We start from the raw sequence: 24,204 nt of genomic DNA on the forward strand, positions 1-24,204 counted from the left end.
ATTTACTACCTTTAATCGATATTAATATATGTAGTCGTTCAATTGCAAATCATGACACAATAAAAATTGCCGATAGTGCTATTCATAAAGTGTATTAATAGAACGATTAACATTTCGAAGACAGATGTAAAATAAAATGAAAACAATAAGAAAAGAGAAACGTACTGTGAACGATGGAAATAAGAGGGCTAAGAAACAGAAGGAAATAGGAACTAATATTATAAGTAATGAAAAGTGTCAGAAAAGAGGAGGAAGATAATGCAATAAAAAGAAAGAAGAGTTGTACGAAAAGTTTTCCTATTCTTCTTTTATCTTTTTTATTAACGAGGCAAACATGTGTTTAAATGTCGATGGTGCGTAGCAGCGGTTCTACGGGCTCGTTGCAGTGAATTGTATATCATCAGCTAAATTCATTTTTCCCGCGAGAAAGGTATTTGGTTGAGCGCGGTATATGAAGAATTATTTTCAAGAAAAATCAGCGACGTTACACAGCGGTGAGTGGGTATTGTCGAGGCTACGAGAGACACGCTGAATGCGTTGCAACGCAGGGAGGAAGAAAGGAGAAAGAGGAAGAAACGAAAACGACTGGGGCACAAAGAGGGAGAGGACTACGAGGGCTAATGCTGCGAGAAGGGGAGAGATTGGAAAAGCCTACAGTCTGCTGCTATGGTAACCCTCTACACTACAGTATCACCCTATTACACAGCCTGAACAGTGGTATTGTAAAGCATAGCGTAGTACTTGGCCGATACTATAATAGTGCATACGTCCGCCGCCGCTTATTAACTTCTTGGCTCTGCACAGCATGGTACAGCGGAACTTTATTACGAGGCGCAATGTACGTTTGCCCTCTGATTGCCCCAATTTCATTAATATTGATGTATTAAACGAGAACCGAAGTGAAATTTTCGAATAGTTTAGTCAGGCGTTACAGAAGTTTCAGAAACCATCGCGTTAATCGCGATATTTTTCAAGTGTTGAGGTTAAAAGATTTTAATTACATGTATCGCATTTAATGGTTGGCATCGAAGAAAACAATTACGATTTTAAAAAAGGCAATAATAGCAAACGGTCTTGCTATAGGGACAATAATGTATACACAAGTCTTCATTTCTATTTTTCAGTTCAACGTTAGAAAATATATGGCGGCAACAAGATTGAGGGTAATTACTAATGATTGAGACAGTACGTGAATGTGCTCGTATAAGTATCAAGGGTTACATCATTGCGTGATACAAATGTATGTGTACGTAAACTCACTTCGATCATCCAAGATAATTGACGATAATTCGTTCTATTGTTACGTTATTCCTATCAACTCCTACGCGGAGCAACATAATAATTGTTAACTTTTTAACGGTGTAAGCAAAATTAAACAAAATTTGAGAAAAAATGCAAGTTGTCGAAACTTTTAAGTTTAAATTTTAAATTCTATACAAATGCGCAAAATCTTTAACTATTATTTGTCTTCCGGCATTTGTCTAGTTTTGTATCGCGATACAACTGTTATTTCTTAAAAATGGGACAAGTAATAATTAAAATGCAAATATATTTTCATTGCGAAGTAAAAGACAATTTACAAGGAATATATGAAAAAAAAAACAAATATTATAATGTTCTTTCGTTTTTTGGGGGGTGAGGAGTAGTATCTAATCTTTCTGTGCATTTACTTTTCTTATCTCTCTTAAATAGACCATTCGATTTTGAGCGTTCGTCGGTGCAATACGTTGCGTGCGTTTTGCGGTGCGTGCGTTAACGTTCGTGTGCACGTGCATAGATATATCGTTTGTGTGCGGCATAACACGATGAAAAATATTTAATAGACCCCTCAGCTACTGTTTGTCATTCGAGCTTGATTAAACAAATGAAAATAACAAGGGTGAAATATTAAAATATTGTGCCATTGCTGTTAACAGCTTCGGCGTGTGTCTAACAGATGAGAATTGACCTGAGAAACGTTTCGAAAACAACTGCAAGTATATTTCAAATCATTTCAAATTATTTAACAAAACCGGAAACGATGGTTAAAAATATTTAATTGAATTTATGAACATTTAATAAGAAATTAAAGTACAAAAGTACTTTGAAACTATCATGTAAGAAGCTTTTACCTAAATAGTTAATTTAAAAAACAGAGAAGGGCAAGATTTTTATTTAAATAAAATTTCGAGTAACGAATAAGAGTTAAAACAAATTTCATCATTTGTTCGTTAACCCCAATTAACTTTATTCGACACATGATGAATAATTTTTTTTAACTTTCAATCGTTATTTGAAATTTTATTTAAATAAAAATTTTGCGCATCTCTGTTAAAGAATATTCCTTCCAATTTCGTCAATTAACCAAAAACAACATATACACTCTCCTGTTGCAACAGGAGTAATAATCGCCATTCAAGTATCGAATATAATTCAATTAGAAAAGAGTTCATAATTAGATCTAAAACTGTTATACATTCGTGCAATGCAAAAACCGAGCATCGTATCATTGCCGTGATTAGCCATTAGACTAATATCAGGATAACGTCCATTAAGAAACCTAGGAAAATGCGTACAAACAGTACAGGAAGAAATTTATCCAATGAGAAATTCAAAAAGCCGACACCCAATTGGTTTGCAAGACCTAAATCCATACAAGGTGGAGATTTATCGTGACCGATCGGTCGCGCGCTCTAGCGGTGGCATTGGGCACTACGCGCACGGCAGTGCTACGTGAGAAGTCACGACGAAGTAGTTTGTACTGGTTTGTACTCCGTTCGGTGGTCGTTCCTCGTCCGTGCCCGAGTACGCCTAAAAATTACCGCGTTACCAGTGCGCCCATTGTTCGCATAAAGCTGGGCATCCTCGTAGCCGAAGGGAGCAGCATGTCGCTACCGTTCGAAAGGGCCTCGTACTTCTCCGCGTTAACGTAATAGGGAAAGACGGTGTGCCGGAGGGGCAGGTTATCTTCCTTGTCCGAGAGAAGTCTCGTCGGTGGGCAATGGCGCGGGAATCTTGCGTTCCAAAATCGATGTGTGCATGGCGTAGGTGATGATCGGTGTCCGTACATGTGGCATGGTGTTAATAGCGACCAGGAAGAGTTACGTACCTCGCCGGATCGACCAACCTGACGGTTTTTGGTTACGAGCATCGTCGTGAGTCGCCATGAGGCGCATTAGCGGTAAGCTGAATACATTCTTAGCCGTCTCTGGCGATATTTAGTCGGCGTTTACGAGCGGTGCCAAGCGTGCCCCTTTCGGTAAGTTCCTTCGCGTTCGTTTGATCAGTAACACCGTGAAGGGTGCTTCGGAACATGGGAGTATCGAGCCACTGTTCCGAACATCCTTTCTAGGTTGCGTGCACCGCGAGCTGTTTACGGGTTACTCGACATTCCCACTCGAACTTATGGATAAACCTTTCGATGTATCACGAATCCGCCGCTGTACCTTGGAATATACCAAGCCCGCACGTTCGGCCATGTATTTAAGTCCGAGCGTGTTCTATCGAGTCAGTGATAAAAATAATACGCTACCTCGTTCTCGAACGCACGGAATCGTTAAGCTTTACGTCACTGTTTATATCATTTGCTCGGTATCTAGCTCTCCCGAGAGCACGGGCCATTGTCACTCGATTCGCGTGATAACGGTTAAAATATTCAGCGGACAATGACGAGGAGGTTCGCCGTCGACAGACTCAATTTCACTCGATAGGTTGATCCAGCGATATTCGAAATTAATTACTTGCGTAATTATCTTTGAACCCCGTCGCTGTTCCACCACGGAACCCGTTTGAAAATATCGCATGTTTCAGCGATGAGTACTAAGCATCCGTTATTTTTACATAATGTCTATGTGGAAGACAGCGAAGTAGAATATGTAGCTAGTTGCAACTGGTAAACACGCAGAGGCTTTCCCCTTCTCGAGGAAGGAGGCCCGTTGAACATTTTCTTGTTGTCAGCTCCGGGCAAGGTACATATAAGATTCCTTTCTCGAAGCAAATCCCCTGAAAGGATGCATACGATACCTCAGACGTGGAGCAGCGTAGGTAGTATAGATTCCCTTGCGTTCGTGCAGCTCGCGAACTGTGCCAAGAACCATTCCTTGATCGCTCGACATTTAATCGAACATCAAATAAACGTACACGCTTCACTTTTCTTAATAGAAGCTCGGTGTACGAGAACCACGCTCGTAATTGCTGAAACTCTTCCCTTAACCTAAAAGTTAAATCCAATCTGCCGATCGCGTGATTTCGTTACTTATCACGCGTGATTACAGCAGCGTTGCTATAATCTTTTGCTACGATAAACGGAGACAAAGATATACAGAGAATCGTAATGTTCGCGAGTAATTTAAGTTGTTTATTTAGCTTCGTGTCAGTTATTTTATTAGTCAGATGGTAAAATTGACTAATCAAACTCTAAATCACGCGCTTCATTAAACCGTGCTTAAGACAGTCGTAAAAGTATTAGCCGCTGCTAAGGAATTCGCGATAAGTGAAATACTCTCGAGAACTTACTTTAACGTGAGTTGCTGTTTTGGGAGAGGGGCGCATTACGGAGATTGTCGTAGCTTTTTAAGTTTTAAGAAGCCGGGAGATTAAAAATTTCCACGCTGCGGCGTGCAGCTGTACGTGCCGCAGGTATCTACTTATTGTGTGAAGAAGTATACCCGGTGTACGGTAAATATTGGTACGGCCAGTTAGGAGACGATTCTTCATAAAAAAAATAGCTGAAGGATATAGAATAAATTGTTTTGATTGGTGGCGTTATTTTTTAGATAAATGATATTGAACATAAGACTACTTGTGCCTATTTTACTCACGACGGGGTCACATAAAGAAATCGTTTATACCAAAGAAACAATGAGTTCTGAATAATGGAAAAGAGGCTAGAATTTATTTATAATTTCTCACAACATGGACGACGCTATCCATAGTTCTTATAAGAAACCATTTATGGATGTTATAATACTATTACGAGTTCTGTGATATTGTTTTACAGTCTTGTGATTTTGTGAAGTAAACTTTTCTTGTAAATTTATTTATGCAAATCCATAGTGTCCCGTTCAAAGTTCACGTTTCTCAAAAACCAGGTCACCAATCAAAAAAAGGTTTCTATACTTTTTCCTTGTTTTCTTTTTATGAGAAATGATCTGGTGCTTGTGCCACGGTTTACTGGACATCCTGTATAAAAGGTGCACTATGGAACGGATTGAAATGTGATAAAAAGGTTTACGGCAAAATTCAGTGGTTTTAAATTCCCTAAGTTTCCTGTATCACTATTGTGCATTAATGTGCACGTGGGCAGCTGCAAAGTGCAGCTGCACATTTTTAATTTTCGATAGAAAAGTGTTGGAGTTGATATGGAGAAGAAGGATTAGTTTGAGAGATATTTTAAGTTCGCAAACATGTTCCTAAACGTGAACCAGTAAAGTTTCACCACCGAACGATACTTGTAAGAATAATGGCACTATATTAGAAAATAATTTATAAGAACGAATATGAAGGAATTACTTTGCAAAGTTCAGATTAGAATATCCTTCAAGCGAATAACCCTTCTCGAGAAATATTCTAATACTTTATTATTCAGATTTAAAAGTCGCATTGGGCAACATATTAAAAAAAAAGTATTTCTGTTTCGACTGTAAGGGGCATTCAACGTATCTAATTGATAGAAGGAAAAATACTATTTGAATGATACAACGTTCGATTGACAGAAGATCCAGATAATAGAACGTTCAAATATATAACAGCTGTTCGAATACTGGAGGTTCCACCGTAAATGCATACGCTGGCGTAGTTAGAACAGATATAGCGAACTGCTCGAGCCCACTCGAGTGGCCTGTAAACCGATACCTTTGAAGGACAAAAGCGGTTAGGTGTTTTTCGCTAGTCTATGCAGGCCCCTGCAGACCCAAAACCCCTATCCACTTGGGCCTTGCCCAGCACCTTCAGTGGCCCTGCTGCTACGAAATACTGATACCCCAAACATATTTTCAGCTCCACAGTGTTTGACCTCTGCTGTTTGTGCTAAATATTTCATTATATTTCTTTCATCATCCAGCACTTCACAATCAATTTTCAAGATCCCCAAGCCGGAAATTCAAAAAATTATGAAGCTTTGGGGATATGTAGAGGATATATAGGTATCTATTACGCAATTTCTTTTTCCTACCCAAATTGACCCCTGAAAATTGGGCTATTTTCCGATTTCGTTTTGTAACTCGCTAACTGTAAGAGATAGAAAACGAGTTTTCAGACAAAGGTTACTTCCTTTAATTAGGACTGGCATTTGTTAACTTAGAGTTCATACAGTTCGCGAGTTATAACACAAAATCGGAAAATAGCTGAATTTTCAGCGGCCATTTTTCCCCCTTAGAGTGAATTTGGGGAGGAAAATAAATTGCGCAATAATGTTTTGAATTTCCGGGTTGGGGATCTTCCCTTGTAAGTTGAATCGCATGGGTCGCGACAGAATTTCTTGCCATCCTTCACAGAAAGGTGAAAGCGTGTTTTGGAAGTTTTTATGGGATATTCGGAGGACTTCTTAGTAGCGACCGATTACGCCGCGCCCTAAATGGCTCGTTGAAGGATCACGGTTTATTACAGGGTCACTTCTCAGGCTACTCAGCCCCGTATTCGTTATAAACTAATTTAAGCAATGATCGGTAGCTTTAACTCGCAAAACTGCCGAGAATGTTTTTAGGTTTAATTGTCAGTTATTGGAAGTAGAATCCACTCCATGCTACCATAGACCGAGCACCGTGTTTTATAGTTGCATGTAAACGTTAAGAATTTAACTCCTGCCCCGGCTATCGTCTCACCATTTAGTTCTGCAGATATTAAGTTTGTTCTCGTCAGCGAAAAGGTGTTATCTCGCTGCTTGATTTCGGTCGAAACGTTAGTCCTCTGCGAATTCTGCCTCGTTCGTTGTTCGTTCTTCGTAGGCTTCTAGCCGCTACACCCTTTGCACGCTTTCTGGGCGCACTGTGATTCCACGTTCCTCATTTAGCTCTGCTGTTAATTTCGGAGCACTTAACCGAGGGCCTTCCTTCATTTTTCTTACGATAGCACGTCTATCGCGAGCATTAAGGCTCCTCGGACGACTGGCTCGAGGAATGTACTTAGCCATCATATTTGCATCGTTCAGCAGTGCCCCGTGCTGTGATTTTATTCATTTTAAAGGAAATTCATATTTTTTCGTGTTATTTTCCTCTAACGGAAAATTTCTAATTGACCACCGTCAAAGGATGCGCTCTTAGTTTTATTACGTATAGGATAAAATAAGATCAACAACTGTTGGATCTTTAGTATGTCTTGGAATTAGAAACTTGTTGGGAAGCAAAGTATTTTACTTATTCGAATATCCTTCTCTTACAAGGGGAGGACACCATGTGGTAGACACCGATTTTGATGAGCCTTGGCACGATGGATCTATTTCAGGCAATAGGTTTTAATAATAGAGATATTTACATGTAAATTATTAAAAATTTCATAGTGGCCGTGGGGTTTTAGTGGGGAAAAATCCCACACTTCCCTGGCGCTCGCGGGAGATCCCGTTCTGGAGGCGTCGGGGTGCCTTTTGAAGATGTCTCCGCGTTAAAAAAAAATTATTAATTTTTTTTTTAACTTGGAGAAATCTTCAAAAGGCACTTCGACTCCTTCAGAGGGGAATCCCCCGGGGGCGCCAGGGTAGTGTGGGATATTTACCCATTAAAACCCCACGGCCACTATGAAATTTTTAATAATTTCCATGTAAATATCTCTATTATTAAGGCCCATTGGCAGAAACGCTCGGACATAGATCCATCGTGCCAAGGCTCATAAAAATCGGTGTCTACCACATGATGTCCTCCCCTTGTTAGTTAAGCAACTATGTACAGTAAACCAACAGTTTCTTTATTTTTGCATCCTGAAAACTATTATTAAAAATTATCCCCAGAGAAAAATAAAGTTATGAAAATATACGTAAGTGATACTACCTATTCGCAGTAATCTTTCGCTGGCATACAACTAACTTAAATAACTAAAACTTTCATTCATCGATTCAAAGTACATATATCCTTGTTTCTGAAATGATTGATTTCCTATCGTTTCATTCAAGTTTGTTCTCTGAGTAGAGGTGCTCGTCACGCTACTTTGCTGCGAAGCCCAAACGGTGCTAAGCGTTGTACATATTTATGTTAATACCGGTACTGAATAATTCATCCCTGACATAATTATTATCCCTCGTATTATTAATTCCTACGACAATTTCCGGTGTCGTAAGGGGGACGGTTTCTCTCGAGGATGATTTTCATCGAAGGTTTCATTCCCCAAATCTATCGTAACTCTGTTAGTTAACAATAATCACATATAAATATATACTACGATTCCCTGGAAACGAACGCAGCATAAAGAATCTCGGCGTGTCAGTCACTGATTTTCGACAGAGAGACGCACATGTCGAGACCGCATCGGTCTGCACCATCGAACGGTCGACGGTATAATAAGCTTATGCGCAACTGTCTTGCACATCACCAATCCTATATAACCGGAGCGCGCCTAGGAAGGGAAGCCTCCTTCGCCAGCGGCTCTCGTGCGACACGAATTTTTCAGCGTGATGCCCAGGGGTGTGAAAACGTAACAGTCACGACTTTCACAGGGTGAATCTATACATGTGGACAGGGGCGTCCGGAGATTTTTCCAGGGGGCGGGGCAACTTTGGGACGATAGTAAAGAAAGATATACCCCTCCTGCTTTTTTTAACCCATTTTATAGTGCCAATTTAATTAAAATTTTAAAACCGAAATTTAAAAATATTCCCTTTTTTAGTATAAACTTAATGAAGATCAGTTTTGAATAATAAGCGAATTTTTCTCAAAAGCCAGGGGGGGGGCAAGTGCCCCGTTTGCCCCCCCCCCCCACCGGACACCCATCTGAATCTGTGGAGATTTATTTAAACAACCTGTTGCTAGATTACCTTTTTCTTTTTGGGTGACAGCTACCACGCAGCTTCTTCGAATTTTTGTAATGAAAATTTCACATTTCGTAGACAAAAGTGTGACCTTTCTAATGTATATTACGTTTCTTTGATAAAAACATTTCTCCACCGAAGAAGAATTCTTCAAATCTATCCTACCTTTTCGCCCTCTACGTGTATGTTGCCTCTTAAGTCTAGGAAAACTGAAATTAATTAAGATGCGTTCACGGATGAAGATGCTTACGCAGTTCTCTCTCTGTAAGTCGTGCTGTATTTGTGTAGGGTGGCGCGACATAGTAGTCGCGTGTATAGTAGCAGAAGGACAGTTGGTGGCATTTTGCACCCACGAGTGATTCTGTGCAGTGTAATTAATGCACAAAACTTTCATAATTTCTTGCGAAAGCACTTTTGTACCTTCTCTGCCCGTATTAACGGGTCTTTCCACTGTGACGCCCTGATAAAGCACCGCTGTTTGGAACTTCTCTTGTCACAAAAATAATGCGTTTACTAAATTCAAGTTTTCTCTATTTATTAATATGTGTTTCGAGAACATAAAATTATTTTTTTCATATTTTCTTAATGCTTGTTTGCGCAAAAATAGGTGGGTGTAAATATGCGCTGTAAAATAAAAGACTGCGTGGTCGATTTTAGAGGAACCGTGTATCCGAAACAAAAATATCAAAAAGATTTGTAATCAGTACAACTGTCGCTACGGCGGGGTCTAACAAGAACCCGAAAATTTAAGAAATTTAATGAAATTAAATTAAATCAAATTAAATGAAAAATAACATTTAAAGTACCACCACGTTTAAACAGTAGTACCATTTTCAATGATACCTCAAAGACATTTTACCGCGAAGTCGAATTGCGGGTCATTTTTACCCAGTGTGGCAACCGAGAGTTAAACAAACGTCCGCTCATCTAGGCGCCTAGAATCGCTGCGGAATGCCATGACCGCCTTTTTACGCTCGATACGCGAGAATCTTCCAAACAAAGAAACATATCTATCATAATTGCTGACCAGCTGAACCTGTTCATGTCCGTCCTTGGAAGATGTATCAGGATGACCGTCCATTTTGATACCTTATGCAAATTACTGAGTCCAGCAATGGGGTCGGCTTCTATTTCCTTTTTGCGTACCCCCGAGTCATTTAGTCTCTTTAAGCCTGTCCCGACGTGAATTTCGTTCTCAAGATTCAAACGCCCTTATCATCGAAAACTGCCGAACAACTAAGCACCCCTTAATCGCGAAAAATCCACTTATTCGTAGGACCACTCATTCCGCAATTCAGTTTTCTTTTACCAAAGCAAGGAAAAATGTGAAAAAGCACAATAACAACTACTACGTACTTAAGCAGGTACTTTCCCCAAACTAGTGACTTTTCAGTTATTTTCTTTGAAATGCAATCGCCGAGTTCTAACTCCTCCTTGATTCCTAGCACTCGCATCCCTCGCCTCTCCACCCCCGCAGTCTCCGCTCCTGCACGCCCTGCGTGCATATTTCCGCGTCCCTTTTCCGCGGTGTTCTCCTCGACTAATGGCTGCAGCGTTAGTTTCCCCGTACCTCTTTCGGTGCTTCGCCCCGGCGCAGTGATTTTAACGTTTTCACGTGGAAAGTTGTTTCACGTGCCTCGCTTTTGGAAACCTACGCGTATAGGCATTAGCGGGGGGCGGCCTACGCTGTTCTCCGGAAACTCGTCCACCCACCTTCGACCTCGCCTCTTTGCGCCCGCCACACCAACCACTCGCTGGTGTCGCCAACTCGTACCTGTGCCCGATACGGGGCATTTCTGACAGTCTTATCCGGCTATCTTTGCCGTTTCCCTCGTAGCGCCTCGCGAGCCTACACTCGGGGGATCCGTGCCTATTAAAAACGCGAGTCTGTCGCAGAGTGGCTGTTCCGAGTTACCATCGGGGAAACGAGTTCGCCGCGAATTATACGTGAACCAAAACGGCGGTGGAGTGACTCGCCAGGGAAGTTTAATACCACATTGAGTTAGACGGACATTTTTCATCGTCATGTTTTCGGTGCCACGTGCATTGAAATTACCATTCTTCCTTTATGGGAAGTCACCATATCTGGATACGATATATTAGAGTGGATTGGCATTTATAAATCCACGATGCACCGCGAATAAATGACTTTACAAAAGTCCGGTCTTTACTTAATCAGACACTGTCGCGGGAGGGTGCCTTTACTGTGACCAGGGGAGACGTCGATGCAGAGGAATATAGTAATAATAGAATCGCCGCATATAGTAGCTACTAAGCGTTAGAACCGATAAACGGAAAGACAGTTCCACCATAAATGGCGATCACTGCTGTCACCAGCTGCCTGGGTCCCCCGCCCTTGCCGCCCGGTAAACGTTTCCTGCAGAAGTCGTCGAAGAAATTATCCTCAACTTATAAGAGCTTTCGCGACCCAGCGGTCGAGGCCTGGATACCGTGTGGCATTTTCGACATGTCGAAGGCGAGACTTTATCCGCGGGAGCGTAATCCAGTGATCTATACCATCAGCAACAGCAATCTGTTCAGGAGCTGCTCGGAAGGCAACCTAAGTGCCCGTAAAACGAGCACAGCACTGTCCGCTACACCTCTTGATAAATGCATCCAGGCGATTTATGGCAGCTGGAAGAATCTCATGCACCGTAAGTGTAATGCCCCGCGAACGTTGTCCGACTAATCGCCATTGAAAATAGTTTAAATGAAGCTCGGTAACCAACAGCCTCGTTGGTAACGCGATAGTATAATGAAGCGCCGGGGGTGCAACAAAACTTCATAAAACGTTAAACGATATTACACGAGTGGCGATAAAAAGTTGAATCGACTAAATTCTATTAATGAAATGAAGTAGCGGGGGGCACGATTATCGCGCCGTTATGAAAGTAGCTTTACTAGCGATAAAAGGGTTTCTGTTTGATTCTCATTACGTCGCAGGGTGTACTCAAGATGTTATTATTATCTTAATTTCTTGTAGATTGCCCGAGGAAATGGTAGCTATCAGTTGGCGTTTCTTTTATTCTTTTAATTCTTGTATTTCCACAGAACGCCCATACAACTTTCACTGTAGACTAGGTTCAAGGTTTTTCTTATAATCAGTTTCTCTTATTAATCAAGGAATTAGTGAGCCACGTCCAGAGATTAGATCTTTGTAATAATATATTTTACGCAATTCCACGGAAAAGAAAGATATCGCGACGAAGGTATGAATTGTACCGTGCTCGATGGATACAGCGTTGCTTCGCGAACATGATTGGGGCCAGCGACGATGTTCGCTCGGAGTTTGGAACCGTTTATGTCCCAGGAATCGATCTTTTCGTTTTATCTCGGGCTAAGCTAATCCTTCTTGCTAGCAGCTTCTCGGCGGTTCGCTTAACCTGCGAATCAGATGAAATGAGAAGTATGTTCATATTATCAGCTGAAAAAATTCGTGTCACATTACCATGAGCGCATGAAAGCCTCTCGTCGAGAAGGTTCCTCTTCCTAGTCGCGTTCCCACTTCGCACGATTGGCGATGCGCAAGCTGGCTGCGCGTGAACCTATTACGCTGTCGGTGCGGATTGAACTGGCTGACACGTGCGTTGCTATGATTCTAAACAAATTTCTATTCCATTCTCAAAAAGTTTCAGTTCGTTCAGTCTCTATTACACGCTTCTGCGCTGTACTTCTTAATTCTTCTAATAGTTTCCATGTAACCCCTAATACTTCATTGAAACGGTAATTTTTAGATATTATTTCCACGTTTGTCAGATCCCGTGTGCTTTGTAACTCTACGCCTCGTTACGGGGAGCGCTGCAATCAGGACTCGGTCATTCCAATGCTCGCGGACGTCACCTGAAAAATGTGTTATTTTCACATTTGCATTTAGAAGATAATCATCCTCCCGATACCTTGATTAAACGTAATAAAACAGCATGCCGCATATACAGGGTGAGGCTCTTGAAATTGTCACCTTGATTTTCAATATTATTGCATGTAAAGAAAATTATTGACTGTTTTACATTCCGTGATCAAACGAAATCTTTTTAAGAGGGAGGAGTTTCGGAGATTCGATAGTATCCCTCTATCTCTCTCTCCCTCTCTCTTTTCTAATAAGAACAGATTGTAGTACATTATTATAGCGAGACTCTGATGGTTGTTTGTAGCGTAGCGATGCGTGGAAGAGTGTGAGAGGCCTACCCTGTATACAAATAAAGTCTTCGCTGTAGGAACGAAAATAACTGCCGCACGATTGGTTAGAGGACGGTGGCGCGCTGTCATGGAATTGCTGCCTCAGCATAGATTGCTCGAGATCTGTTACTCGAGTGCCTGGGATATTTACAAAATTGCCTGCAGAGCTCTGTGTTATCGGTTGCTCTTGAGTGGAATTTTGGTGCGGCCGGCGACGATCGTCTGCACTCGTCTGCGTTGACGCGTGGCCCTGTTGCTCTGTCCGGGGGTTATTAATATTTACATCTCGATATCCGACGCAATATTAAAGATTTCTTACTTCCCCAGGTGTTGGTAAATTGGTGGGAAAGTTTTTATCGTTCCTGCAATCCGGTGCAGGAACTGGATCTTTTCGGTTTTTTTTTTTGTATAATACGTGTTATTAAACTTGTTGATGGCGCCTGGAGTGCTTCCTTGATCTGGGGCTTATTCGACCACGCCATTAGGAGGGGTTTTGTAGTCAGAGACGCATTCGTCCCGCGAAGAAAAGGAATTGGCTGACAATTTCTAAGGATGCATCAGTCGGACGCATCACTATGCTGTCTCTTGTCTCCTTCAAACGTCCTCCATCAACAATCTCGAATTCTTCTGAAATGTTGGACGGAGTGGTGTCTCGTTTCTGCAAGTGCGGCAGGAGGAAGGAGATCTGCTCGTACTTCCATTTCTTATATTTGTTTGTCGAATGACCGGATGTAGTCCCCTTCTCTCTCAAAGTTCCTCTGCATTGGTCTCTTAGGCTGAACCACCTTTGCTTGCATTCGGTTCCTGCAATAAATTGCGACCCAACGATTCTTTAGATTTCCTTTTACGGGGTTACATAAAACATAAAACGATGGCTATTGTTCCTGCAGCAGAGGAAGATATGAATATAAGAATACGTAAGTACTGCCTGTGCATCGGTGACTCCATTAATATTATCAAATGTTGGAAACAATAGTTGTGTTTAGAAATCCAAGGACACCATTTTGAACATTGAATAAAATGATTCTCCATCCAGAATACATTTATTTTGATATCTTTCGAAGCCTCCGTAAAGTTTCTCTTGAGAAAAGTACTATGCGTCGTAACTCTTTAACCATACAAAATAAAAAAAAAATGTTTCAAGCAAATGTTAAGTTGGATAAGAGCTATCCCTATAAAAAAAACTAAAACGCCGTTTCATTAAAAAAAAGAGAAAGGCCCCTGTGTCCTCCTTGGAATCCGATCCAGAAAAAATTGTTGCACATTAATTGATTAGCCCCTCCTGTGCCATTTAATGTACAAAAATTGAAGTCCACATCGGAATAAGTCAAAAGAAGTTTTTCGCAAATATCTCGGAAACGAAGGTCAGCTCCATCATTTGTTTTGTTCTATGATGACGCATACGCTCCCACGGACGCGTAACACTGTAGGTATGTAGGTATACGGCAGAATACATTGTAGTAGTAGCAACAGATTTTGCGAATATCTTGGAAACTATGGCCGAGCGGCGGTAACATGTATAGGAAAAAGTTGTTTAGAATATTGAGTTCTACAACATATTTAAATTTCATCAAAATCGGTGAGGTATACCCTTTTATGCATAATTACCAACTAATTATCACACTTTGTGTCCCCCTTGATACCCTACAACTTTTGTTCGAACCATTTTTTCATATAACACAGAAATAATTTACATAGAAATAATTTAAGTGGCACACTTAACTGAATCGCCCTGTATAAAAGCCCAGCAGCCAGTCTTCATTATACAGTATGTATATACCTGGCAGTCTCAGGTTCTTACCAATCTCCTTCCACATCCTCATTCTCAACTTATTGATGTTAAAATCCTTGTAGCTAGTATTGAATAAACATTCGTTGGACAAGAGTAACCAATTGTTGGTCATCCATACTTTCTCGTCTGATACAGTTAATCGCGCAGAAATTTCTTTCAAAACAGCCAAGAATACGGCGTTTCTGTAGTAACTGCCGCGCTACCTCTATTGTAGGGACCAGCTTTGTACGCTCATCCAAGGCTGATAGGCTCCCCTCTACCATTTGTCAGCAACCGGCTCTCTGCCTTGCTTGACAGTGTCTCTCAACCAAATGTGCTCCTCATTTTTTATTTCCTCGAGCTTTACAATTAAAAAAAAAAAGTAATATAGGCGATAAATAGTGCTTTATAAAAAAATAAAAATTGCTGGCCAGAAACGACTACTATTCTAAGGTATTTTTATTCTAATAAACTCGAATCCTTTTAGAAATTCTTCGTACTGGTTGTATCTACTGCTCTCTACTCCCTTTTGGAATCATGAATCGCGGGCAGAAATTGTAGCGGGAAGGACTCCCGACAGTAAATGCATTGTAACCCGTACGCTGCATAAGAGACTCCTTGATAGAAGTTATCTCGACGCTGAAATGTTCACTTAATATTCTTCATCCCCATAAGTACCTTGAAATTTCATACTTTTTAACTTGATCCAAAATGCAGTAAAAAATAATTATTTTCTTGTACTACAATTACGATGGTGTTTCTTTCACTTGAAATAAAATTGTGGGGCAGGATAATTTCATAACAGGAATCAAGCGTCGAAATGAATTTGTTGTGAAATATCCTGCCCCAAGAAACGATGTTGTCAGTTTTGCAGAAATTAATATATTCATTTCCTGACATTTCGATGTACTTCTGTGCCAATTTTCGTACACTTCTTGAACATAGTTTTCCTGTTTCAGAAGAAAAACTGAAACTATAACCCTCTTTTTTCCGACTCTGCCATATGCCACTGTGGTAAAATGCATCAACTTTAATTAACAATTTCTCGATAACTATGTAGTAAATCGATTTTAAACTTTGCACATGGGTTTCTTGTATTCCAAATTAGTTTTGAACGAAATTTGAAACAATTCTTGAGTTTAGTAGATTATCCAGGAACTACCTTAAAGTGAAAAAACACCATCGTAATTTTAGTACAAGAAAATAATTTTTTTTTTAGTTTTTAGTGCATTCTTGATCAAGTTAAATAAAATCGTTTAAATTTTTTTATATCCTTTTTTTACAATGTACATATTTCGTTTTGGATTCGCCAAAAAACGTGTGTGTCAAATTGGCAGCCAGGTCTCGTGTTTCCTCCTTGCCAATGCACTTCATTTATCGTGGTGCCTAATTACGTTAGTATTCGTAACAGTAGAACTCGTGGGCGTGTATTAACCAGTGAACTATTATAATTTACGGGTTTCGGTCCGTATTTATCGCGTCTGTGCGACTCGCTCTATTGTGCGACTGCTTTGGGATGAATATGTATTAGCAGCGCATGGAATGATTAAATGGCTTCCAAAGGGGCCACGTGTTACTGAATACAGCTTACTCAAGGAGTTATTATGATTTATAGCAAATGTTGGCACGACGTTATAGTACACGTAATTTGATTGAAATGCACTAGGTACCTACTGGATCTTAGAGTAAAACGCAATTGGGTACGCGGTTTTAGAGTAAAAATGCAACTCGGTACGCCTTGTCTAAATAAAAGTATATTTAGATACGAATTCTTAGAGTAACAAGGCAACTAATCTGCTTGGGTTTAACGTAATAATACTGTGGTTAAAACTTTTCATAAATTATATAAATGTTTAAACCTCCAATTAAATTTTAATATAATCTACCAAATTATTTAAATATTCAATTATAGAGAAGTAATTAGTTACAGTTACGTGAAATTTCTCGTAATGTAACTTTCTTTTTTCCCTATTTTATTTTAACATCCAATTAAAAAATATGCTTGTTGGTACGATAGGTTGACAGGACTCTCATTTCCCAGAAATATTATTACAAATATTATGCTAAGTTGAAGTGTAATTAATTTTGTTAAAATTCTCATCGCAACTAACAATAAATAGTAAGAGGTCTAGGATTTGTCGATTTGTAAAAACCGGGTTTAAAAACCGAATTTTTATAAATTTCATTTTTTATTCAATTTGTGACATTCGAAAACCGGTTTTTAAATTTAAAACCCGGTTTTATATACTAGTTAACATTTAAGATTTTGATTAACATTCGTTAACATTTTGACTTGAAATCCCCTCGGACACAAGCATATTGTAGTAGGTAACACTTTACTGTAAAACTAAATAATAAAAAAATACTAAATAAAATAAAGATTTGTAACTTATATTTTGTATGGATTTTAGTAATTTTAGTTTTTCAATTTGGACATAACTTTTTTTTTAAGAGTGAACAAGTCGTTGTTTTCATTTGGGGGTGTCAACTTCACAGACCGATTGGCTTTAGCTAGAGCAACTAGCCACCTCAAGACAAATAATCGTGGACTTGAATAACCCTGCAGCAAAGTGAGAGAATAGGGCAGCAGTTTCGACGCGAAGCTCTCGACGCAGGGCTGTAAACTAAAATTCTAATGTAACACGAATAGCTGCACCCGCCACCTCTCTACTTTACGAAGTTGCGACACAACGTGAAACCACGGACCTACGCAAACACTGTTCATAAATTTCGTCAGCACTTTTTCCTAGAAAAGAGAACGAAGGCTCTTCGGAAGGTGGATCCTTCTACCTTCGTGTACGGTCCACACTTCGGGTTTTTGTATTTGCTTAAAGAATTTACACAGCCAGCCGAGCTCTTCCTTCATACGCGACCGTATGCCCTCCATCTTCTTGCGCCCTGTATTCCGTGCAAGCTGTCTTCCGCACCTGCGCTTATCTCTCCATCTACCTACGTCCAGAGAAATGTACAACGGCGTTAATTCATTTACCAAGCGCATTTCCCCTTCTACGACGAGCCCTCGCGTTTTACATTTGTTTCAAGAAGCTCCGTACATGGGGAACTTGCTTTGCAATCCAGAACAAGTGACCATTCCCTCGTTGTTGGATGAAGCTCTTTCGCGGCACCGATATAAGTTATAAGTAATCCTATTTCACGGTAGGCGGTAAAATGATAGAATCCAGTGTTTCTCAAGGGATTACCTTAGGCACTCAGGGTCCTTAACCCTTTAGCGCCAGACGCATTCTTTGCTGTTTCGCAGTTTGCATTTGCAATTCGCTGTTTTGCACCAGATTAAGTAGTATGCATGTGCATGTTCAGAGTAGTTTTATTTATTGAAGAAAGATGGACCCACTGGAACTCTGTGTTCATTTGTTTTATGCATTTTAACTTCGGAAAAAAAAATTATATTGAAATGTAAAAATGTGGATCATTTTTAAGAATAAAAAGAAAACGAGATATTTTTTCTTCAACGCGATCTAGGTACCGGCGCTAAAGGGTTAATCATAGATCTATCTCAGTTGTCAGACTTTATCTGTGGCACGTTTTGGGGCAAACTTACAATTAGTGACAAGGGAAGTTCGGTTACCGGAACATTTCGATTTTTTTAAAACTAGGTAGGTTTTTAGAGAGCCTCGATTGAAGTATCAGTCAATTTTTTGTTTGTGCCTATATCCGATTCTTCGGGGTGAAAATAACCCCTAAAAGTTAATGAGTCGTATTCGGTTATAGTCAAAACGCAAGATTGAAATACGTGATAAGGTGTTGATGTATTCTGAATAATTAAATAACTGATTATGTAGCTTACGACTGTTTTCGGACGATCCTTTTGACTTGATTTCGTGCATTGTGTGTACGACGATCGAGGGGTTTGTATATTAAAGAGACATTATGCGTGTGTGTGCAGTTGGCGGCATGAACCGGCCGTCCAAAGCTGTGACCCAGGCGAAGAAAGTGGCACCGCCGGCTGTGCCCGATGTATTTCGACATTCTGGATCATCTTTTGGTTCCGCTGGATATGCGAGCAGCGAGGATAGCTGTTTCCTGCCCGGAAGTGGACCAGGAGGAACGGCGGACGATGGCTCTTACGGGATGCCATCTGGGAAGAGTCCGGGACCTATTTTTACTCACCCTGGCTTCGCTTTTCCACCAGTCGTTGGCAAATACGCCCACGCTGAGGATCAAGGTGTGACTCTTACCGACCTTAACATTTTGAATGTCGCAAGGTTTTGGAAATGCCGAGAAAGTTTTGCTTAAGTATTTGGGCCCCCCCTGATCGGATCAACAAGTACCGCTTCTTTAGGAATTTATTTTGAAGTAACGGAGACAGTTATCTAGAAGAAGCTTCTGGTTGATGATAAAGACATGCTTGAACGAGGCAAAAGAATTCTGTAAATTTGATGTAATTTCTTTTTAAAGGTTCTTTAACAAAGATAAACTTACCGCACCAATTTAATAGAATAAGATCATTTTTTTGCAAAGGCTGTATCTAGATTGATTAAATAGTTGACGTGCTGCGAGTAATATCTTAACGACTCGAAAATTACCAGTAGACATAAATGAATAAGACCAATATACAAATGTATTGCCTGTAATGAAATCATTGTTTCGCGCACAATTAATTATTAATTGAAAATAGTGCAGCGAAGGTAATCTTGAAGTTTCTGTTAAGAGATGCACAGAAATATTAATGCTTAAAGAAGTAATTAAATGGTTAGCATTTTGTAACCGGTTATGTAGACGATGAAAGAATCATTTGCCATAGAAACATATACAGAAAATAAATAAAGGATTATATTGTTAATATCGAAGTCAAATGATAATGCACACCATTAAACGGTACCTATTCTCTTGGGTTGTACCTGTGAGAAAGGTAATTGGACGAGATATTAATAACAGATGAATGTTTCGCACAAGACAAATAAATAATACAGCGTACATAATGGGAATTAATAATTTATGAAATGTACAGGTAAAACCGTTCTTAGCGTGCCATTTCACACGTCTGTTAGATAAAGGGGCAGAGGAATTAAAATTCTTTAACCTGAAAAATGCGAGAAACTTTTGAGGCGCATATTTCTGGAAAGATCCATTTACTTCTGTAACGTATAACAATTGTTATGTAGAATCTTAAATGTAAGTTTTAAATTAAGGAACATCTCGAGCTTGACTCCCCCGAACCTGTACTTACAATAGACATTTTCTTTTAGGAATCGACATGACCCAGAGTCCTGGAAGAGACAGCCCGGGTAGTTCAGGATCGGGTTCAGGTTCCAGGCATTCCACTGCCTCGTTAGATTCTGGAAGAGCCTCTGGATATCATCTAGGTCCCAGAGGACCAGGTGCTCTCGCTTCGTCACCCAGGTGTTCCATAAGCTCACTGGGCAGCCATCCGGACAGACCAGCAGATCTCGATGTCGTACATGCTTGGTTGACCGAACTCCAGTTCGAGGAATACTTTCCACTGTTCGCTTCCGCTGGTTACGATCTCGCTACTATTACGCGTATGACGCCAGAAGATTTAACAGGAATAGGTAGAGGAGTGTTTCGTTAATAGGCGTTATAGTAGAGATCGTATTCTTATAGATATCATACAGAATTAACAGAAAATAAGATAGCTTTGAATTGTAAAGAATACCACTGTCAGGAATAATCACGGGAGTTGTATCGGTTCGCAGGAATTAAGAAGCCTAATCACAGAAAGCAGCTGAAAGCGGAAATAGACAATTTAAATATAGGAGACGGCTTGCCAGAGCATATTCCTGGTTCACTGGAGGAGTGGCTCAGGCTTCTACGGCTCGAGGAATATCTTGGTGCTCTTCATCAACAGGGTATGCGTTCGGTCGAAGACGTGACAACTCTCACTTGGGAGGATCTCGAGGACATCGGCATTGTGCGGTTAGGCCACCAGAAGAAATTATTGCTGGCGATCAAGAGAGTGAAGGACATCCGTGCCGGCAAACGTATACAGCCGCTGGATCTCGCGCGGTTACCGCCGCATCCTGGACACACGCAGGTAAGGGGATAGTTCTTGGACGTTCCTCTGAGTTGTCCACGCGCACTCTTGTCTTTCTTATACCTGGACGGCCCCAATTATATGTGCAGGATGTAGTAATTCAACGAGGAGGCTCTGATTTACCGTCTCCCGACGAAGATTGTTCCTCGCCGGTTATGAGATCTTTCCAAAGAGGAGGGAACGATGCCACGTCCGCGTGGAGAAGCATGTACGCTGCTTTACCAGCCGACTACAACATCGTTGGCCGAGCTGGCTCGCGAGGAAAGTCCTTGGAAAGCTTAGAGGATGCACCCCTCGGGTATCCCCCGTCGCCAGCGCCCTCCAACCATCCGCAGCCGATTGAGTGGCGTCCACGCAGCTTCGAGGACGGCGATCTTACTCCTACAAATGATACATCCGTTGTGGATGCTGGCGGTGGAACTCTTCCACGCCCAAGACATTGCCTTGTTCGTCCACGGCCTGTAGCCAAGGTAATACTAATAAATGTGTGTGCAATTTTTTGAAACTTATCGTATATTTGTGAGAACTTATGTGAAACAATAAATTATACACGGTCATTGTTCTCATGGAACGGTGGTTTCAATGTGTTATATGGAACTGAATTGCAGAAATTACTTTTGAAATTGCATCATATCTCAAGCTGCGTAGATCCGGTGCTCCACAAGCTGGACTTGTGGACCAGATATTTCTTGTTTCATATAATTATATTTTATAAATGGAAATCTACCTTAGAGGGATCTAGAGAACCAGCCAGATATTTGTGCTGTGGTTACAGGTCGCTGCAACTCCAGGGCAGTTCAAGTCATTGCCAAGAGACTTCGATAACAAATATCAACTAACTTATGGACTGGAAAGTAGTCCGCATCTTCCGAAACGTTGCCCCCCGTCTCCCCCAAGGCGACAAAGCTCTAGAGAAAGCGGCTCGTCCGTCGTCGGCGGCGGGGGATCGGGAGTGGGCGATGTTGTGATAGATTGCAGTGGGCCAGTACCAACTGCTTCCTGCGAGGATCATCACATCCATCATCATCAACATCATCATTTGATTCATCATCCTTCGCCTCCGCCACCAGCACCTTCACCAGCGCCATCCACTCCGCCGCAAATGAATCGACCGCCTTCTTCCATGTCCCGTTCTTGGGGCAGTGTCAGTGTCAGTGTGAACGAGGAACATGAGTTAATAGCTTCTCTTGCTTTGCAACACCGCAACGGATCTGACGCTAGCTTTAAGGTACCTCCATTTTACGAAATAACGAAAGCTTTGTAAACAAGGTGCTACACTGGTTTCTACCAGGGGCGGAGTTGGGTGTAGGCTAGGTAGGCTGCAGCTTAGGGCGACAAATTTTGGTGAGTGGCAAATTTTGGGGTGTGACAAATTTTGGGGAACTGCAAATTTTCAGGCGCGACAAATTTTGGGGAGCTGCAAATTTTGGGGCACGACAAATTTTGGAAAGCGATAGATTTTTGGGATCGATCAATTTTGAGGAGCGACAAATTTTGGAAAGCGATAGATTTTTGGGATCGATCAATTTTGAGGAGCAACAAATTTTGTGAAGCGGCAAATTTTGGGGGGCGGCAAATTTTACGAAGCGATAAGTTTTGATAGAAATTGGGAAAGGTTTTAAACGCAGAGGGTGGAGACAACTTTAAAAACAGTTTTTTTCACGTAGCGAATTAGCCATGACTCAGAAGTGAGTTGCCATATTGAATTAATTTTGTAATTGTCTCTATTCTTTTAAATTAACAAATTTTATGATATTTCGCAAAAAGGGCGGCAGACTTTTCTTTACCCAGGACCTCCAAATCTTGAAGAGTCATAAGTAAGAATGTGTATTCTGACTGTTAGTAGAGAGGTTTTCTTTAAAGATTACACTGGCGCAACAACACTCGAATAGTTGTAACTTCTGATCAGTTATTTCTGATTATATTGACTATATTCTTTATCCGCTGTATATTTGTATTAACGCTTGCATATATTATCTTCATTGCAGTCAAGCTCCAGTACAGAATCAGACTCGCTACCTTTCGCAAACGAGAATGCTGGAACGATAAAGCAGAGAGCCGTGCGAGCACAAGAATACGCAAGTGCTAACTCTAGCAATAATATTCAGAATCATGTAATGAGCCACCATCCCGGCGGTAGTGAACCGACGGACGTGTTGAACGACATTGGAAATATGCTAGCGAACCTCACCGACGAACTCGATGCCATGCTCGAAGAAGAAAAACGTCAGGGCCTGAACGCATAATCATCATTGTCCTCGTTGTCTCCATCATCGTCCTCTTTCAATTGACAGCGTTACCACAATGAATGCAACTTTAGCAACAAAGGTTTTTTATAAAAACATACATTTCTCACGCTATGGCGTATATGGTAGGTCATAAGTAAACACAGTGTGGAAAATTTAAACAAAAAAGGGTATCCTGTATTAACTCAAACTTTCAACCATTCAGACTCGGCAAAACTCATTTTGAAGTGAAAATGTTCGGTCGTTGGTCAAACTTTATTATACTACGTTCCGTTGCATTGACTTACAACACAAGCTATATCACCGAAGGAACAATATTTTGTTGCAACTGTATGAGTTAATATACCGGATTATATGTTTCCACGCGATTACAATTCCGCTGTATCTTTCTTCTCTTTCTTTAGTCTTATAAAATGGCACTTGTTATTTTTCTACCAAAATATTACGAACTTTCTATGAAGTTTCCAGAGACACCTAAATATTGCACAATTTTTGCGCTTTTGGTATCTTTTTCCAAGTATATGTTACAATTCGTATTTATTCGATTCGATATATCGTGCTGAACGACATGCCGAATAATCGTGGATGTTCGGCTGTTCTGTACAGATTGTAAAAATAAGAGGTAATGGTCATGGTCGCAGCCTTCAGGGATGAATCTACGCATCTGAATCAGTGACTCGTTAAGAAAGGCCAGCCTCAAAATTGATTTACTTGAATTCAGTAAAGGAAGCATAGCTTTTATACATACACTGCACAAAGAGACTGATACGTTTTCTCTGGAGATTTCATCACTATCAAGCATATATACATTCCAGCTAGTGTATTTCCTTTTCTACTTCCGTCCTTTACTAAAACGATAGCATGTTAGATCGGGACCTTCATAACTGTTGGGCTGTTAGACATTTCGAAGTCGATACAGAGGAGCAAACGTCTGTATCCCCTTTTCCAGAGTCAAGCAATTCTTCCAATAACGTCAAAGAAAATTATTACTGGATCAGGTTGTTTTGATAATGGAGCGTAATTATATCTTTGACTATACTGTGGTACAATTTCTATAAGAGTTTAC

General features: G+C 40.6%; 2 protein-coding genes across 5 annotated transcripts; both read left to right on the forward strand.

Moving 5' to 3' along the window:
- Window positions 1-2,571: 2,571 nt before the first annotated feature.
- Window positions 2,572-23,306, forward strand: LOC143370199 (uncharacterized). 4 transcript variants are annotated; one of them, XR_013085572.1, is made up of 7 exons: window positions 2,572-3,160; window positions 18,784-19,062; window positions 20,087-20,410; window positions 20,555-20,892; window positions 20,982-21,377; window positions 21,668-22,236; window positions 22,881-23,001. XR_013085572.1 is itself a non-coding variant. In XM_076814969.1 (7 exons), exons 1-7 carry the CDS (start codon window positions 3,145-3,147, stop codon window positions 23,136-23,138), a joined length of 2,064 nt encoding a protein of 687 aa, XP_076671084.1. In that variant the 5' UTR covers window positions 2,581-3,144; the 3' UTR covers window positions 23,139-23,306. The 4 variants fall into 4 exon arrangements, 3 of the variants coding, with proteins under 3 accessions (XP_076671084.1, XP_076671085.1, XP_076671086.1); XM_076814969.1 differs by having other exon boundaries at window positions 2,581-3,160; window positions 21,668-22,120; window positions 22,881-23,306; XM_076814970.1 differs by having other exon boundaries at window positions 2,584-3,160; window positions 20,982-21,362; window positions 21,668-22,120; window positions 22,881-23,306.
- LOC143370204 (uncharacterized) lies at window positions 10,858-11,647 on the forward strand. Its single transcript, XM_076814977.1, has one exon. It carries the CDS (start codon window positions 11,247-11,249, stop codon window positions 11,619-11,621), a length of 375 nt encoding a protein of 124 aa, XP_076671092.1. The 5' UTR covers window positions 10,858-11,246; the 3' UTR covers window positions 11,622-11,647.
- Window positions 23,307-24,204: the final 898 nt, after the last annotated feature.

The sequence above is a fragment of the Andrena cerasifolii genome, chromosome 6 (genome assembly GCF_050908995.1).
Source record: "Andrena cerasifolii isolate SP2316 chromosome 6, iyAndCera1_principal, whole genome shotgun sequence".
Classification (NCBI taxonomy): domain Eukaryota; kingdom Metazoa; phylum Arthropoda; class Insecta; order Hymenoptera; family Andrenidae; genus Andrena; species Andrena cerasifolii.

Excerpts from the sequence above, each read along its gene's own strand:
- LOC143370199 (XM_076814969.1), top strand. Across the intron at positions 20,411-20,554 it reads AGAAGATTTAACAGGAATAG|GAATTAAGAAGCCTAATCAC; the intron begins GTAGAGGAGTGT and ends ATCGGTTCGCAG. Across the intron at positions 20,893-20,981 it reads CGCATCCTGGACACACGCAG|GATGTAGTAATTCAACGAGG; the intron begins GTAAGGGGATAG and ends TTATATGTGCAG.
- LOC143370204 (XM_076814977.1), top strand. The coding sequence starts at position 11,247 with ATGGCGATCACTGCTGTCACCAGCTGCCTGGGTCCCCCGCCCTTGCCG.